General features: G+C 42.3%; 1 protein-coding gene across 3 annotated transcripts in view; it reads right to left on the bottom strand.

Moving 5' to 3' along the window:
• Dsc2 (desmocollin 2) overlaps positions 1 to 19,921 on the bottom strand; it is a 34,607-nt gene that overhangs the window by 14,129 nt on the left and 557 nt on the right. For all 3 annotated transcript variants that reach the window (XM_085700090.2, XM_048442677.3, XM_048442678.3), the window contains exons 2-8: positions 11,844 to 11,928; positions 10,624 to 10,823; positions 8,970 to 9,089; positions 7,737 to 7,892; positions 4,549 to 4,693; positions 3,525 to 3,691; positions 57 to 191 (exon numbers count right to left, since the gene is read on the bottom strand). In XM_085700090.2, coding sequence (XP_085556216.2) covers positions 57 to 191; positions 3,525 to 3,691; positions 4,549 to 4,693; positions 7,737 to 7,892; positions 8,970 to 9,089; positions 10,624 to 10,823; positions 11,844 to 11,928 — 1,008 coding nt within the window. The remainder of the gene's footprint in view (positions 1 to 56; positions 192 to 3,524; positions 3,692 to 4,548; positions 4,694 to 7,736; positions 7,893 to 8,969; positions 9,090 to 10,623; positions 10,824 to 11,843; positions 11,929 to 19,921) is intronic.

The following is a 19,921-nucleotide window of genomic DNA, read 5'->3' as shown; positions in this document are numbered from 1 at the left end:
GCACACTTTAAAGCTGACAGTCATGCATTTCTCTCTAATAAACAGCGCACACTCACCACAGCGCGAGTGAAGGTTGGCGGGTTGTCATTCACATCTCCAACAGTAATGATGCAGGTTGCTGTTGCCTGCAAACCAAAATACTGACCATCCATGTCCTGTACCTTTATTTTCAACTGGTATTTGTCAATTAACTGAAAACAAAGAAAGCGTAACTGTTAGACAAACACTGTGGAGGGCCGCAACCACATTCTCCATTGCTTCAAGGAACAAAGGTAGAGATTGACCTCTGTGACCCCAAGGTGTGGCGGTACACGCCTTTAGTCCCAATGCCTGGGAGACAGAGGCTGATTGGCCTCTGTGACCTCAAGGCGTGGTAGTATGCGCCTTTGGTCCCAATGCCTGGGAAGCAGAGACAGGCAGATCTCTGTGAGTTCAAGGTGATGTAGCACACGCCTTTAATCCCAGCGCATGTGCTTGTTAACTCTCTACCGCTGCGTCCCTGCCTACTCCCGAGGCATCATCTGGGATAATGGGCAGCGGACCAATCCAAGAGTGACATGTCAGAAGCGAGGACTGTTTCCTTTATAAGGGTTGGGTTCCCCTCATTCTGGGTCTCCGCCATGTTGGCTGATGTTCGCTCTCCCAAGGGGCATTAAAGCTTTACTGTAGAAGGATCCTAAGTGCCCCGCGTCATTCTTGCTGGCGAGACGGTAGCGCGGGACAAAACACAGCCTCTTTATAAGTAGAACCATGACTCTACCACTCTTCTTTAGGGGAATATTGCGATGTTTAACAGCTGTTACATGCTAGAGAAAGAGCCTTGCTCTAGTATTGTGCAATAAATATATGAAAACTAGTCAGTTCTCAAATGCAAAGTGCTGTCAATTCAAGGAACCTATAATTAGTTAGCTTTACCAACTTTCAAGAGGGAAATAAGTGTCACGAGTGCATTCAATATTCCATTGCAAGGCAGAAAATGTTCTATGACCCTCCAGAGCACATTTTTACATTCAAAGGAAGAATAGCTAAAGTGAGTGCTCCTCTCCTCTCCAGCCACCTTCATGCCATGGCTTCAGTTCCTGCTGATCTTCCCTGTCTTCACCCATTAGCTATGCTACTCGCATGCACCTCCTCAGTGCCCCTCTCCAGTACAGCCTCTTCTTATGTCTGCAGCTTCTTATGTCTCACTTCCCCTGACTGTCCTTACAAACCTAATGCTGCTGTCTGTCAGGAGGCGAGCATTTTCCTTTGCATCAAGGTGCATTGACATTTATCAGAAGCAGTCAGTTGATGGGAAAGCAAAAAAAAAAAAAAAATAAATAAATAGGCTTTTACTATCCTACAAGGCTGATTGGTGTTATCTGCAGTTGAAAGAGAAACTGCAACATTTAAGAAGGCTGAACAACAAGTGAAAACTAGAAAACCGAAATCAAAAAATTACAGACAAGTACTATCCAGTAAACTCCTTCGTATGTTCAATGTTTATAACTGTTTCTGCCATCAACATTCATTTACTTTCTGAAATTTGTTTTCATTATATGTCACCATGTGTGTGTGTGTATGTTGGGGGGTTATCAGAGAGTCCCTTGGGGCTGGTGGTACAGTGATATGGGCTAAGATTCCCGGCACGACACACACGAGAATGTACTCTTACCTGCCCAGCCTTCTCCCCAACCTTGTAAGTGTTTATTTAAAGGTTTGGTTGGGAAGTTTAACAAGCCATTTTGATTTTTTTTATTGCTGTTTGGTTTCTTGCTGTTTCTATTGCAAAGGGCAGTATTTACACACGAAAGGAACCTGCAGCTATCCAGAGAACATTTAGAAAACATTTTGTTAAATCACTTCAATAAAAACAATCATTTGTTGCCAATGATAACTTAGGACAAATTGCTTCAACCATTAAGGTATAAAGGGAAGTGAACACATGATAGCTTGATATGGTTTAATCATTTTTCAAGATCTGGAAATTTGTACTAAGTTAGAAAATATGTATCTTAATAGAAAGGGTTATTTTTTTAAGATTTTCATTTTATTTATTTTACTTTAATGCATGTGTGCCTGAGTGCATGCATGTACAGCACATGTCACAGAGGTCATGCAGTCAGAAGAAGGTCAGATGCCCTGGAACTAAAGTTACAAGCAATTGTGAGCTACCCAGTGTGGTGCTGGGAATTGAACCCAGGTCCCCTAAAAGTGCAGAAAGATCTAACTGATGAGCCAGCTCTCCAGTCTCTGCTGGAAATTTTGAGATTCAAAGTTAACACCCAATAGTCATGTACTTCTACAAGATTAAAGGTCATAGATGATAAATAAGCGGACTAAAATGCTGGAAGGATCCAGGTGACTAGTACTTGCTGGGGGATGCAGTCGTTGTATAGGAACTAAGTAATTGGCTAGTAGGGTAGTCACAAATACAGAGCATACATGCAAAATATTCTCATAGGGAATGTTCACATGCTGAGGACAGTTTAAACTAGAACGTAGGGAAGACATCTAACACAGTCTGAGAGCATGACTCCATCCATGCTGATACTAGAAAAAAAATCATCAATAGGGGAACTTACTAAAGCTATTTGGCCAAGAAAATATGGGAAAGAGAGTTTGCTGCCAAGTCAAGTCTTATATACACTGCATCTAAGATGGATTTCAGATGTCCAGACAGGTAAGAATCTGAGCAGTTAGTTGAGATGGGAGCCAGAGGCTACATGTGTGGAGATATTTTTACCTATGCAAGGGGCAAGGACATAAACAAGAGAGCTGAAGGGACCCACATTAAAATAATTCTTTCTTAGCAGGTAACACATTTCTGCCCATCTTGAGAAGGTCTGCTCTTTTTTTTTTTGAAACTTCCCCGTTTAATACTACAAATATACTATTATAAAAAAATTTGATTTCATAAAAGATAAAGGTCAGGGGAGAATAAGCTCACTGTTCTAAATTAGCACATCATTAAGTAACCACTTAATGACCTTCTTCTGCATAATAAAAACAATAAATTTCCTAAAGTTGGGAACTGATCATACTTTCCAGAAGCACCCAGACAGGTAATGCTCTGAGACAGACAGGCATAAGCATCCCTCATCTAAAGGGTCTGGGGACCAGAAGTATTTCGGATGTTTATAGATTTTAGAATACTTGAATCCACATCATAGGATATCTTGGTGTCAGACCCACAAATAGACATGAAATTGTTGTATTTTCTAATCATGCCTGACCTGCAAAACTCAAAGGGAATTTTATGCCATACTTTTAGCATGGCTGTGTTTTGGCTGCAATCTGTCCATGAGAGGTTGGTTGTTGAATTGTCTATCTGTGACATCAAATCATTGCTCAAAAAAGTTCATATTTTGAAGTATTTCCGCCTTGAGATATTTCTGACTAGAGGTAACATATGTGTGCTCTTAAATCACCAGATTTACCCACTAACACTTGTCACCACCCTGCCCAGCTGACACAGTGCACCCGGAAGAGCCACACCCTGTTACAGCTGTTCTAATCCAGCCGTTCTGACTGGCACTTGTTACCTCTCTGTCCAGCTGAGACGATGTGGTCGTGATCACACCCGTAGTGGGATGCATGGTAAACAAAGTGGGCGGCGAAGGCGACTGCTCCAGGATGGAGTACCGCAGCCTCGTGTGCATGGTATCAGGCTCGTCCCTGTCAGTCGCACAGACCTCCCCGACGACGGAGCCTGCGGAGGAAAAGCGGCCCTTGACTTTTCAAATCCTTAAGTGCGCTATGTCTCGTATTTCGCTCTCTTCTGCCTAGCTCAGAACCCTTCTGAAGCACCTTATTACAGACCAGGATCACCGCTTTCAGAAGTTAATTGCTATCTACACACAATAACACTTCCTTGTAAATACGTTCACGTTCTGTTTTTGGAAATGACGATCCCAGCACTGCTTTTCACTGTATTTTGGGGTGGGCTCCTATAAATGACTACACTGTCCCTCTGTGAATTCTGAATTCCTACTGAGGTTTTCTAATTATTCTTAATCTCTTTTTCCATTTGCAGGCCTGCGCTTGAATTAGGAAGTCCTCTCTAAAAATCAGTTCAGTCAAGTCTTTCTAGGGTAAGTCCCCAAAACGTCAGCCTGACATCCCACCAATGCAGGCCTGAGGATAACAAGAGTGGAAAATTCTGTGTGTTGTTTTCAGTGGCTCTTGATCATGCCCAGAATCCTATTTGGTCATTAGGAGTTCAGTAGACAGGTGTCCAGGTGCTGAATGATGTCATCTGCAGACTCCTTAGAAACTCCTCTTAGAAACATTTCATTGCCCTCTCATAGAAATGAAAAGTCATTTATTTCTTGAAGCAACGGGATACATGTAGTCGGTTTGATAATCTAGTCTACAAACAACCCATGGATAAGAAACTAAGAAATTGAAGCTTTCCAAATTGAGGAAATTAGTGAAGGAGAAGAAACCTTCTCCAAGAACCTGTGTTCTTGCCACCAGTGTGGAGGGCTTTCCTGTGGCCACAGAGACTCTCAGTTTATAAACCAAAGTGCATCCAAGCCACCCTGGATCCTTGGTGTAGCAACTCACCAACTGCACTGCTTTCCAAAACTGTGAAACTGTATGTTGTCTTTGTAAAAATCGGGTGGTTGTCATTCTCATCCTCTACCTTAATGATGAGGGTCAGCGGGTACTCAGGCGTATACCCATCTGGAGTTGTTGCAAACGCCGTCAGCTGTGAAGAGAGTAAAATCAGGAAAAAGTGAAATAATCTTTCGGTTCACTATGAAGATGTGTCTTTGCTAAGGTGTCTTCTGATTGGTTTAATAAAGAGTGAAATAGTCAATAGCAAGACAGAGAGAGGTTATGTAGGGCTTCGGGGGAGTCGCCAACCTGACAGAAAGGAAGCAGGACATGCAGGAGGAGAGGTAAATGCCATGAGTCACATGGCAGCATGTAGATTGATAGAAATGGATTGTTATATTAGTTAGAAACAAGCTTAAACTAAGACCAGGATTTCATAATTAATAATAATAAGTCTCCATGTCATTTTTTTGTGAGCTGTAACCCAAAGAAAATCATCTGTGAATCATCTACAGAAAATAACCATGATTTGTTTTGTGTGGAGCTGGGGATGGATTTCAGGGTCTCACACAGGTCAAGCATGCTTTCCCCAGTGAGCTACACCTTCAACAACCCCTGAAATGACGCTTTCATCTGGTGACTACTGAGGCTTGGAGCACTTGCCTTCCACTGTTATTACTTCAGGACGCAGCCATGATGGTGAGATGAAAGAGACCCAGATTTCCTGCTTTAGTAGAACGTGCTTATATTGACCTGCTATACTAATGTGCTTAGATTCCATTCCTCACCACTGCTGTATGTCATCCATAAGTATAATATTTGTTATTTTTATTAAAAATATTGATTTATTTTTCTGACAATTTTAGACACAGACTTTAAGTACAACTTTTAGATATTTCTTAATTTACGCTGCAAATTTTGGGCAAAATTAACTGAGATATTATTTTAATTTCTGTTAATATCTTAGGTACCACCATGGTTATATGTACAAATAACATTTTCTACAAATGTTTTTATTTGAAAAGCAGGAATTAGAAAGAGGACAAATGTGTGGTTACAGACTCTGTATGAAGGGTACTAGCAGGGCTGAGCATGGCAAACACAGGTCCAAACATGGCAAACATAGTGCCAACAGGTCTTGCTTTTTTCCTACTTTCTCTCCTCTTTGCTAAAAACTATTAGGCTCCATTCTTAAAGCTAGCCGTCAAAGTCCATTCCCTTATTTGATCACTGACTCATTCCTGAGACAGAACACTAGGGTCCAACAATCAAAATTTATTATCTGGCTAATATGTTCAATCAGGATTTACCAACTCACCCTAGCACAGACTCCCCCTTCTTCTTAAACACCCACTCTTGCAAAACCCACCTGCTTGCTGTTTGCTGCTGCTGCTTGGCTATCTGCCTCTGCCCAATCCAGAGTCCATCACCGACCGCCTCCCATGCTTGGCCCTCGGGAGCAATAAATCTCTTTTGTGCTGAGAACATGGGGTCTGGGTATGTCCTGGATGGACTTGGGGGCACCACCCTCCCATGCAATCTATTCCTTATAATTTTATAATGCATATTCCAAATCTAACCATTATATAACAACTATCGTAGACACAGCAGAACATTATGTGTACTTACAAAGCCACACTGTAGCAATCCCCAACTTAAACTCAAAACTCATAGTTTGTTACAGTTAGCTTGCTTTCCTCGTGAATAAAGAATGACTCATCCAAAGTTGTATAAAATAATGAATAAGATAAGATGAGCAGGTCCTGCCTGGAAATCAAGCCAGCATGAGGTCAGGTTTTTCCAGGAAAACACATATTCCTGTTGGATTACATTGCTGGCTGGTTAGAGGTCGCAGTCTGCCATAGCCTGGCTGCTTTCTCTAAGCTCAGCAATATGGAAACTCCCTCCCTCCACAGAAAGATTTCCTGCTCTCTACCTGCCCTTATCTGGAATGTTCCTGGGCCCGGAGGACTGACTTTTTCTAAAAGCAGCTGCTTATCTCTAACCTAGATGGTGGCTCATCTTTATTCTGACCCTTGGCACAGATCCCTGCCCAAGGCTTCTGCTAAGGAGCTCTGCTATAGGACTCTACTGCAACATGCTAAGCCTTACGACAGGAGCGTGCCACTTAATGTAAATTAGGGCTTGTCTCCAGGTTCCCCAATCCTATACATTCCTTATACTCTAGAACAAAGTTGAGCTGATTCACCAAAATCTGTCTCCGGAGGGATATCTCCTTTCATGCTCATGGGCCACATACAAAGGTTTGTTGTCCCTTCTGCCTCTTTTCCCTCTGGACCTGGTGTCCAACAAGCCCAGAGGGAAAGAGGACCCCGCAGGAGAAATCCATGAAACATTTGAAAGAGTGACTGAGCTTTACTAGGGGCTGCTCAGCCCTGCTGGTCTCCCTGTAATCACCTCTCCCACTGCTAAGAGCTGAGGTTAAGCCAGCTGCTGAGATTCCTCAGCTCCTGCATCATCCCCACTCCACAAAGAGCTTCTCTAACAGACAAAGGAGCCGACAAAGTTTGCTCCATTGGAAAACAGGAAAAACAGAAAAAAAAATCCTAAAACCAGGAATAAACTAACAGAACTGAATTTTATTTATTCCATTGAATTTGTTTGTTTCAAGTCAATTCTGTCATCAACTGCAGCCAAAACACCAGTGAAAACCTCAGGGAATAAAGAAAAGTAGATAAATTAAGAGTGAAAGACACCATGGCCAAGGGTAATAACTGTTATGCTGGTTGAGTTTATGTCAACGTGACACAGGCTAGCATCCTCTGAAAGGAGGGAAACCCTGTTTAAGAAAGCGCCTCCATAAGACTGGGTTGTGGGCAAGCCTTTGAGCATTTCTTAACTAGCAATTGATGGCGGAGGACCCAGCCCATTGTAGGTGGAGCAATCATGGCGGGATAGTGTCCTGGGTTCTATAAGAAATCAAGCTGAGCAAGCCAAGATGAGCAAGCCAGTAAGCAGCACCCCTCCATGGCCTCTGTATCATCTCCTGCCTCCAGGTTCTTGTCCTGTTTGAGTTCCTGTCCTGATTTCCTTCCATGATCGACTATCGTGTGGAAACAGAAACCAAATAAACCCTTTCCCTCCCCAGCTTGTTTGGCCAGAGTGTTTCATCACAGCAGTAGAAACCCAAACTACAACAACTGCTAATCCAACACTTGATTTTTAGGCCTTACCTCAAAGGACTCATACTGCTCACGATCCACGGGACCAGTGCAATACAGGTTTCCTGTATCTCTTTCTACATAAAATAAGTTTAGAGGTTCTCTATCAACTCCTGGGCCTCTGATGGAATAGTATATGGTGTAGTTTTGAGCGGAATCAGATTGGATCTAGAGAGTAGAAATTACAATCATGAGACATGTCTTTATTTCAGCAGAATTTGCACGGGTACTTTATGCTATCACACTGCCAGTTACTAGAATAACAATAGTCCCCTGTCTTATTCAGTATTAGAAAAATGCAGCAATAGAATGAGGAATTATGACTGAAAATTTTCAAAAAGCAAGACACTTTCAAAATTCTCTAGAAGAATCTTATCTTCTGAGTCAAGGTCTATTGTGAGAGCTGAATGTTATACACACGAACCAAACACTTGAGATTTCTCTGCGTTAGAAAATGCAGCAATACGAGCGTGAACGATTACCTGCGGCCACTCTAGTTAAGTCCTGAGATTAAGCTGGATTTGGCAAAGCATTTTAAAAACTGGTTTCACCAGGTATGGTGACCTATGCCTGTCATTCCAGCACAGGGAGAGTAGAGATGAGAGAACTGGAGGTAAGGCCAGCTCGAGGCTACAGAACAAGAAATATCTAAGTGGATAAGACAAACCTCAAAGACAAACATCACATTTTCCCTCGTTTATAAATCTACACTGTATATATTTGTGCGTATGTATATGTGTGTATATATATGTATATGTATCTGTGTGTGTGTGAGAGCGTGTATGCGTGTGCATGTGTGTGTGTGGGGGTGCACGCGCTTAATCCTAACTCAATTTTAATTTTTATTGAGGCATACATTTTTGGATTTTATAGACTGTGCCCCACCTCTGTGATATCCTGTTGACTGGTAAAAATTAAAGAAACATGTTTTAGAGTGTTTGATGTTGAGCTTTACAGTTGTTATAGATTGCTTTTGCATGACTAAAGCTGAACACTGTGTACATGACTGACTGTTAAGGAATGCTTACACATATATGTTGAAACATAATACTTAAACTTTCCATTCAGATAGTCACGTGCAACTATTTTACATTTTTTTAATTAGTAAGGATTCAATCAAGGTCTTGAGCATGACAGGCAAGCATTCTGGGGTACATTTCCAGTCCTCACACAATTACTTTTAAATAGCCACTAATTTTTTTTTAATTGGAAATGATGAATCTTAGCAGCCAAAGTGAACCATACCTGTTGAAGAAAAAGTGGGAAGGGACCCAAGGAATTCTCCATCATGGAACAGGGGATAGGAGCCCATCTTCTCTTGGAACGACTGAGAACTTTCTCCGCATGCAGTCTTTTATTTAGTACCTTGATTCAGAAAACAAGAAAGATAAACTTTAATTGTTAAAATTCATGACAACTTCATCCACAGACAGAGCTGACATGATATACTTGTCTCTTCTCATGAAGGTTGGGTAGAAAGTTGTAAACTCATGGTAGTGCTTCAAAACAAACAAATCTTCAATATTCAATAAATAATAACAATAATGGCAAAGAGTAAGACTGTTGTTGTTGCTGTTGTGGTTGTTGTTGTTGTTGTGCAAGCCATCCTCCTAAAAAAATACCTTGGTGGAAATATGGAAAGCAGAGAGATGAGGTAGAAGAAGAGATGCAACACTGGAAAGCAAATTCTTGCTGCCACATTGCCATGCAAGAACACAAGAGGAAAGAGATGCAATGAGAATGGCAGGGATGGATGGCTTCACTCCCCTATGTAGCATAAGCAGAGTCCACTCACCAGCAGCTAGCCAGAGCCAGGAGACCAACAGACATCTGTCAGAACGAAGAAATAAATATGGTGACAGAGCTCAGATAGTTTCAGTGAATAATGACCAGGGACTGAGGAGAGGTTGCCTTGACCTTTGGTGTCACAGTCAATAGGCACATAATGTGGTCCAAACCTTCTCCCTTGTTCTCAGTCTTCTAAGACTCCAGCCATGCTAATGATACAGGGCAGCAGGACAGTAACCGCGAGGCAGAGCAGGAAATCTGTAGCTGTGTCCACGAGGCTGAGCCTCCTGATAGTCAGAAGCCCTTTTGAGACTAAGCATCTTAAGCCACAGCCTGATTTTTGTTCTTGGTATATTAAAAACTAAGGCACAAGCCATTCTGTCAAGCAGGTCCCTAGCATCCTCCATACCCAGACAGCATCATGTTATCCCTTGGATTGTAGCTTAACCCTCCCCGATCCCTGCCACACACTCTTTGTGTGGGCTTTCCTAGAGGATCATGGAAAGAAAACTTTTAAAAATATATGTGGTCCATCATAACTTGACCAAAAATGGACCACCTTTCCCCCAGAGTATGGCACCCGTCTCACAAATATTCATAAATCTTCTTTAAGATCCAAACCACAGAATTCGCTGGGCTGCTGACTGCCTCGGAGCAGCCCAATCCATTGTCTCTTTGTGGTGTTTGTTTCCTTGCCTTGGGCTGTCTAAATAAACAATTGCTTAAACTCTCTTTGTCGTTTGACTGAATTGATTTCTTCAAGAAGACAAGAACAAGAGAACATTTTCACACTAATATACACGAGGGAAAAGAATTTAATCAAGGTGTGGTAGTTTCTAAACTTGTTTTTGGGAATTCATTCCAAACACTGAAGTGTCATTCATGTCCTATGTCAAGTTCTTCGTGTAGCCTATCGCAAACGAAAGCAGTGACAACTTGGAATGACTTGTGTTGCGCAACCAACCCTCTTCACTCAACGCTGTCGAGCCACGGCTTTTGTTCTCCCCCCACCCAAACCACAAGTCTTCTCTGGTTCCACATCTTCCTTGGTGGCGTCAGTCAAGCCCAAAGAGCCCACGCCACTACATCTCCCGCATGCCACCTCATTTACCTCTACTGGGCCCTCTAAGTGGACAGACAGCTCTCTTTCTTCTTGGCTGTCCGTGTTGAAAAGCCATATAGTAAAGCTTCTTTGGCCCGAGGACAAAGCAACAGAATTGGTTGTGTACACAGAACCGTCTTCAAAGACTTGAAAATCAGGATCACTCAGATGAATTAGATTTGCCGATTTCAGGCAGTCCTTCAGGTTCACTGAGGAAATATACACAGGGGTAACTGAGCAACATATTGTTCAAAAGTATATACAGTATGCAAGTGCAAGGGGTGAAAGCATGAAAATCACATTCACCCCGGAATATTTAATACTTTTACAATGATACATGAAATGCTATGGTTAGGATCCTCCCTAAACATCCATATTGCTTCTAATGCTTGTTTTACACCTGTTTGAAGAGATAGCTCTTCTGAAGCGGAGACATGTGGACTCCAGTATTTGAACATTTGAGACAACACTAAAAATAGGTTTTCTTTCTTAACTAAAATTAGCTGTTAGAGACTATATACTAGCTGAATTAAAGTCGGCAGTTATTAAACTGAATACTACTGAAGTCTACACCAAATGTAAAATGGTTAACCTACTATGGGCCACATTGGGTTGATTTCTTTTTCCTTATATACCTAAGTCCTGTAAAGAATTGAGAGGCCATTAAGACATCAGGGGGTAAATCTCTTGCCCTCTGTGTGAGTTCTTGTGTATGCGCACACATGCACATACATACTTATTTAATAAGTTACATGAGTAAAGAACTGATTGGTGTAAGGGAGTGCATGGGGCTAGAGATGCAGCTCGGGGTAAGCTGTTTGCTCAGCATGTGCGTTGGCTTGGGTTTGAGGGCCAGCACACCTAAAAAAAAGTGGAAGCAAAATGAAGTAAGACGTCAAACTTTTAATGATGAAAATCCAAGAACAACACTTTCAAACTCAAGAAATAACTTCAATATTGTTCTTCAAGTGCTTAGAAACATATTTAGCATATACAATATCCCCCATGTAATATAAATATCAAAAATATGTTATGACTTGAATTAATCTTCTTACCTTCTTTGGGCAATCCTATTCTTAAATAAAAATATGATATAATATGTATTAAAAATGACTGCACTGTTCGTTTTTAACTACTGATAATGAATCCCTCGTGGTCCTAACCGTCACAGTAACTTTTCACAAAGCATACCGCACTAAGGATTATCACACAGTGCAGCTGCTCTTTACCTCGGCCAACAAATTTCTCAGCAGGTAGTTGAGAGGGAACCCGAAGGATCACTTCTTTACACGCGTCACAGGCAAGTGCAAGGATCTAGAATGAACAAATGAGTGTCATACACTCACAAGATCTTTCCAATGAATATGGAGTTTACCTAAGTCTCAACTACATAGCAATATCCACTTAATTACATAAAAGAAACATTAAATACTTAAGTATATGTATAGTTACACAAAATTCATTTGATTTAAAGTAATAAAATAAGAAATATGTACCAGAGTAAGAAACCTGAAATATGAGAAGGAGATGGGCCACAGAATAACAGGTCCGCATGGCTTCCTTCTTTTACAAGGCACTTTACACTCAGGGAACTACATTCTTTCTTAGGACTGTGTTTATTTCGTTTTGTATAATGAATTTACTAGCATCTTGACTGCCTGGGACAGCAGAGTGAGGATCCAGCACAACATGTGTGAGACTGTACCAAACACACACAGGAAAGAGAAAAACGAAAACCGCCATCCCACCACACTTTCCATAAATGTTCAGCATCCCAGGAACTACAGAGACAAAGCCATAGTCTGCTGAACCAAACCTGGACACCATTGCTGGAAGGCACTGTGACTGCATGGGAGGGGTGGGCTTTATCCAGGTATCAGCTCACGCAAGCATGGGACCTTATTCGGAAGGCACAGCTTCTCATTGTTGTAAACTTTTTCTGTGAATGCTTCTGATAGATGTGTGTGCCATTTCCTCAGTTCATCAAATGACTGGCCAAAAGCAAGGAACCCAACCAGCACCTGTGCCACCAGCACCTGTGCCACTAAGTATGAACTAAAATCAGCTGGATCAGCTGAAATTTTTCATTTCCAATCTATCTTAAAGCAATTTAAACCATATAGGAGAGATCTAATAAGGAAAAGATCATATTTTAACTATAAAATTGAAATCCCCCCCCAAAAAAAGACTTTTTAATTGAAAGTAAAAGAAGGGAATTTTCATAGGCTACATAGCCAAGGGAGCAGTGGAACAGTCAGATGTCTTAAGTACCGTGGCTCAACAAGACTGACAAAGAATATCTCATTCACTTAGCCAACACTTATCCATTCAACCAACACTCGGGGTAAGAAGGTGCCAAGCTGAGTCACGGGCTCCAACAGTGAGCAAAGCAAAGACCTTGCCCTCAACAGACCACGTTCCAATGCGCCAACAAGCAAACAGACAAGTGCACAAATGTCACATCCCACCAAAACAGATAACAGTTATGGGCGAAATAAAGCCGAGAAAGATGACAGAGAAAGCTGGAGGAGAGAAGTGGGGGAAGACCAGTGCCATACTTAAAGAACAGTCTGGAACATACTGCTTAGGATCTACAATGTCATGATGAGAAATGCAGGTTTCGTTCAGAGTGCTAAGGGAAGCAACAATGCATGGAGCTGCAGAGTGGCCTTATCTGGGGTCCACAGGCAGTCAGTCAACTGGTTACATGGCACAAGACAGCAGAGACATGGGAGCAGGAGCCAGGACAGCGGCTGCAGTGGTGTAGCAGTATTCTCAGGTAGAGTCATGGTACTTGCACTCAAGTCTTAGTGGTAGAGGTGTTGAATGGCTCAAATAAGACAAGGGCTTTTAGAAACTATGTTGTTGACATTCACTCATTCATACAACAAATTTCAATGAATGTCTACTATATAGTAGACCCCTAGTAGCAAACATGGCATGAATGAAAATTAAAACCGCAGGATAGACATATTCGTAAGCTCAACAGGGTATGGAAATGGCATGGCAGGAAAGTACGGGCTGGTAGAGGAGAGCAGGGAAAGCCAGCCTCACCTAGGAACCAGATGAGGTCAGCTGAGGAGTGGCCATGAGTCAGTCATGATGGAAGAAGGCAAGGTTGAAACTGTAAGTGCTCAGAATGACAGATGACAGAAACCGCGATAGAAATCCATCACGAAGTGCTTCTCAGACCCATCCACAGTGGTCACCCAGGACCATCAGAAAGCACAGATATTGGGGCTAGAAGGAGAGCTCAGTGGTTAAGAGCATAGATTACTCTTCCAGAGGACATGAGTTCAATTCCCAGCACCCACATGGCAGCTCACAACTGTCTGTAACTCTAGTTCTAAGGAACTGACATCTTCAAATCAATTCACAAAAAATAAAGTTAAATAAATTACATATCTATTATACATATATAATATACAAATATAAATATAATATACATATATAAAAGAAAACACAGGTATTTACATTGCGATTCATCACAGTAGCAAAATTGCAGTTATGAAGTAGCAGAGAAAATAATTTTACAGTTGGAGTCACCACAACATGAAGGATTGTATTAGACAGTCACAGCACTGGGGAGGTTGAGAGCCACTGCTTTGGCAACTGATGTGTACAGTACACGGAGAAAACAATTCAAGTGACTCCGAAGAATAAGTATGGAGCACTTTCTGAATAAAGTCGAAGGCCATGTGAACTTTCTTTTACACATTATAAGGGCTGCTACGCTTTAAAAATAAGCTGGGACCCCAAAGGCCTGTTTTCTGGATGCTACATCCAGTCACTGGGAGGCAACTAGATAGTGTGACTGTGACTTAATCAATGGCTATAAGTGAATATTTCATTTGATGGCATTGTTAGGAGGTGGTGGGAAGTTTGTGCTGTCTCCTAATTCATGTAAGGAGGGAAGTCTGTGAATGGTGGAGCCTGTCCTGCCTCCATCCTCCTTTCCCTTTGGCTTACTGTTTGCCACGAGATGAACAGCTTCCCTCCACTATGACTTTCATCCATGGTGCTTCTGCCTTGCATGAGCCCGAAAGCAAAGGCATCAGTTAACCACAGACAAAAGCTTTCAAAACTCTAAGTCCTCTTCTCTCCTTTAACATCTTTTTCTCTGGTATTTCTCAGAGCACTGAAAAAAACTGACCAATAAAAAGCAAAGATTTGTCTCCAGTAAATATATTGTCTAAGTAGCTTTTTTACTGGAGTATGGTAAGTCTGAACATTGTGGAGAAATAAATCAGGGCAGAGAACTTACATTTCAAATAAAGACGTGAAAGAAAACTTGGAGAATGTCATGAGAAAACTAGTAACATCATTTTGAAACATCCTACAGCATCAGAGAACTAACAAAAGTAGCAAAGAATCCAAGGTCATAGTTTGTTCATAAAACTGGAACACAGACAGCAGGAAAGAAGAACCAGAAATAACTTCGGACCTGTCAAGACTGGCTCTGCTTTTTTGGCCTCTATGGAAATGGAGGGAAATGAAAGGCAGGATACACCTATAACATGCAGGGAGCTTCTCTCCATGACACCGTCAGTATGAGACAGAGCCACGGTTAATCCAGTCTTTGCATGGATTTGGGATCCATGTTCAAATGCATGGCTTGTATAAAAAAATCTCTTGTATATTATGAGCACAGGGCCAGAGAGAAAGTTCTGGAAGCAGTGAAGGTTCTTCTCCGTGGACTTAGTGCAAACACAGCTCTGAGTGTGTCTATGAAGACATTTCCAATGTGGTGACACCCTCCCAAGGGCAGGGGTGCAGGACTGAGTAATAGGGAGGAACCAAGCTGAGAGCCAACACCCATGCTCTCTACTTCCTGTCTGCCCCTTACCTGGGACCAGATGCCTCACTCTTCAGTAAAGGCTTTCCCAGCAAGGGAGACTGTGACCTCAAACTAGAGCCAAAATAAACTCTTCCCTTTCCAACTGCTTCTGGTCAGGTATTTGTTCTCAGCCACCAGAAAAGTAGATGACACCATCATGAAACTCAGAAACATAATAGGTTTTCTAAGGTCAGCATATGCACTTCACGACACACTGAAGAGATCTTAGACAAAAGAGCTAGGGCTTGCAGAGAGGGGGAAATATCTCTATTTGCATTTGCTTTGACTTTACCTACAACACTCAAGCAAACCAATCAACAAATTACCATGAGAAACAGCTACTAAAATATGGTTATCACTGCTCTTCCTGTCCATAAATGAAATCAGTCACATAGTAGATATATTTAAAAAAGTTGTTTCTTAAGGGAGTGAAATGTGTGGAAATGCCAGGGAGTAAATTCAGTAAGACACCTGCAAGGCTGAGTGGCGAGACCACATGGTCTGCTTCCTGATTGGGACTGCCAAATGCCTTTTTCTCATCCTTCCATGACTTAGCCATGAAAGACTCGCCTATTTCAGAAAAACCTAAACACACTTATGCATAACAATTTACATAGAAAGAAACATAGATCTAGTCTGCAGTAAGAAAAATCAGCAACATACATACATTAGTCCAAAATTAAATTATGACTTTATGGTCCCCATAAAATCTCAACACTATTTCCTGGATCTAAACAATCTGATTCAAAAGGTCAAAGAAAAAATATGAAAAAGAAGAACAACAAAGGGATATGTAGATGTTAAAAGCATACAAAGTCCTACTAAATAAAACAGGACCATCTATCAGTATGTGGATACAAAAGTATTAGTTACATGGTTTTCAAAGGACAAACACCAAGCCTGCCTGCATCTGCTCTATTCACGGTCCACACAGGACATACACAACGTTGGTCATCAATAGTGTGTGAGTCTTCCATTCATCACAGTCTCACCTACACAGCATGTGCTCAAACACCTTTAGGTGTGAAATGGAATTTCACTTTTCCTTATTTTTATACTTCATGTTTTAATGATTTTTCTTAATTTCTAGAATTTGTCTTTTCCTTGTTCATACTAGAATTTTCCTTCACAACTTATAAGAACTTTTTAATGTATTACACTGGCCTTTAAAATATTTTAAAATATCTCTGTTTGGTTTTGCTTGGTTTTATTTTTGTGTTTTTACTATGGAAATTCTGTTTGTGTTTATACCACTGCTTTTTTTCAACTTGAAAAAAGGTGAAATCTGGGTCATAGGCTTCTTAACTGAAAGTTTGTAGGATTCATCATGTGTTTCCTGTAATGCACATGGTGTCACCCTATGTTTCAATAGTTCATCGACTGGACTTTCCTGGGGTGATCTGCATAAAGTGTGAGTTCAGTTTTACCTTTTGCAAAACTTCATCCTATCTCCAGTACCCTCAAGGTCAATCTCAATAATTCTTATACTGATGCTACCCTTAAAGATGTGACAGTGCTTCTCAGCCTTCCGAATGCTGTGACCATTTAATACAGCTTCTCAGGTTGTGGTGACCGCCCCCCAACCACAAAGTTGCTTTCATTGCTACTTTTATCTGTAATTTTGCTACTGTGGTGACTCATAATGTAAATATTTGGTGAATCAAAATATAAATTTCCCAATTGGCTTAGGGGTCACGACCCAGAGGTTGAGAACCACTGATATAACACGCTATCAACCATTAAATAGCTTTCTGTCTAGTCATATACAACCCATCCTGAGAGGACATCTCCAAAATCACCATCATTGGCTTTGTATTCATCCTCTACAATTCTGCTACTCCCGCCCGTAAGGATGCCTGCTCATATATGACCGGAATACATCCAGGTGTATCCACTGGCACAGTATTAGCAAGAGCAAAAGCCAGCAACAGAGGTAATACCAATAAATAGACCCATGCAATATCTTTGAGGATGAACTTATTGTGATTATGGAGGATTAGGAGGAGTAATGAGGAGACAAGCGTCTAGACTTTTCCACGAGGAGCAAAGCACACAGGAGATCTGTACATTGAAATCTCTGACACCAAAGGAAAAACATTGTTTGGGAACATAATAAACAGTATGCAGCAGAGCATACGTGCCGAAATATGAAGGCTTGTTTGGAGGTGATGTCTGAAACAGCAGTATTAATTTAGGATAATGTGATGTGTTAAAGCATATAGTAGATGGCATGACCTCTAGAACACACACACACACACACACACACTCCAGGAAACAGGACTTAGAACAAGGCCGCACAGACAATTAGTGTTTACAAGTGAGAAAAACAGGGGCCAAAAAGACAAAAGTAACGAACAGAAGGCAGTGGCCAGGGCACGAGGCATAGAAAGACGAGGGTCCCCTGCTGAACAGCTACACCGTTCCTGTCGCACCGTTCCTGTCGCACCGTTCCTGTCGCGGAAGACACAAACGTCCAGAGAGTGCTGCACAGTACTGTGCTTGTGGCTAATTTTCTGTTCCTGTGCACTCAAAACCCTGTCAAAGGGGAAGAGCTCATGCTTACGTCTTGAAATCATACACCGGAAAAAGGGAGGGAGGGGGCATGGAGACACTGGGTAAGAAGTCAGATTCTGAGGGTTAGAGAGTTTTTTTCTAAGGTGATAACATCCAGAATTAGGAACCAGTCAGGGTAGGACTATGTGAGGAGTAGAACACGTCACTTGAACTAGTCACAGGAGATCCTAGACGGCTGTAGAGAACAAAGCACCATTGGTACATTCAGGAAGAAAGCTTCAGTGGTTAAGACACTATGGGGTGGGGCAGTGCTAAGAAAGGGAGAGAAGCTGACATGTGGAATGTTGAGGGATTATCTGAGTGTATGGGAAATAGGAGATGTAGAGGATGTAGAGGAGCCGCACCCCTCCCCCCAAGAGTGATCCCTCTTCAGTAGACCTCACACCTTCCCGTGCCCTTCTGAGGCCCGTAAGGCTGTTCACGCGCACCACACTAGAACAACCTGAGGGGACTCCTGCTACACTTTCCTGCCCAAAAGCAAATTGCTTGTAACGAGAACCTCCCCACGCCCACCCGGGCACCCATTCCTGGATTCTGAAGTTCAGAGAGGTCAAGGAGTGAGGATTCTACTTCCCCTCGTTCCTCCCAGCATTCACTGCTTTTAAAAGGATCTGAGGCATATGCACCCAGGTGTGTGGCTTTGCACTGGGCACTGCTATGTCACAAAGACTAAGGATGCTTCTCCTTTCAAAGAATAAAGTCCTGCAGTATAAAAGGAAGTGGCAACTTTCCTCACTAGATACCAACTAAAGTTCAGTCTTTGTCACCAGCAGCATATTTTGTGACCATTGTTTGCCCTAGGCTGTTTCTTCAACTATAAAACCTTGAGTGCGGCGTACCTGTCCCTACCTGTGCTTGTGATTAGTCCCTGGGAATTGTGATCAAAAGTTTAAAGTCCATTCATTCCTTGGAACTGACATTTTAACCAGTAACCAACCACATTTTCAATAACTAAAAACGCAGGAATCTCTTGTGAAAAGAGAGTCCAGGAGAAATGGAAGATGTCCTAACCTTTTGAAACCCCCGCCTTCTGTCTTCCCCCACCCCAACCCCCACACACACTTGGTTTCTTGGGTTCTGCCAGGCTTCCTTCAGGGACAGCTTGAGCCTACCACTGCACGGGTAAAAGAACAGGATCAAGTTGTTCACCTAGCACAATCAACTTTTTCCTTGTCCAAGGGACCCATATAAAACTACAATCTGGGGCTCCCCAGACTCCCCAAAGGCCTATACCCTGGAGTGAATTCTGGAATCTTCTGGCTCCTAGAGAGATCCAGTCCTGACCAAATAAAGCCATTTTTTGATTCCTCAATAGGGTTCAAGGTCCTGGCTGTTTTACTTCTTAAAGGAGAATGAATCCGAGCAGAGTTGAGATAAGGAATCCAAACCCCTCCCAGGACAAGATCTCAGGGTCAGAAAGGTCTCTTCCCAGGATTTTAGGGGATCAGTGGTCATCTCTGGTTCCTCTCTGTCTCTCTCTCTCTCTGTCTCTCTCTCTCTGTCTGTCTGTCTCTCTCTCTCTCTGTCTCTCTCTCTGTGTCTCTCTCTGTCTCTCTCTCTGTGTGTCCCTCTGTCTCTCTGCCTGTCTCTCTGTCTCTGTCTCACTCTGTCTCTCTCTGTCTCTCTCTGTCTCTGTCTCTCTCTGTCTCTCTCTCTCTCTCTCTCTCTTTCTATTCTTCCACCTCCCACTTAGCTCTGAGCCCTCAAGAGCAACAAGTCCTCTTTTTTTGACCCAAGGACACCACACTGGCTTTCGGTTGTCGGCTCCTGGGCAGCTGCCCTTAGTCAGGATGGCCGGCACCCAGGGCTTCAGGACCGTACTCCAGCTCCAACACAACCTCGGCGCACCCCGCTCTGCCTAGGGAACCCCGGGGCCAGGGTTTTGGCTGGGCGTTC

Source organism: Myodes glareolus, chromosome 13 (assembly GCF_982192425.1).
Source record: "Myodes glareolus chromosome 13, mMyoGla1.1, whole genome shotgun sequence".
Lineage (NCBI taxonomy): Eukaryota > Metazoa > Chordata > Mammalia > Rodentia > Cricetidae > Myodes > Myodes glareolus.
This window is presented reverse-complemented; position numbering and strand designations above follow the sequence as displayed.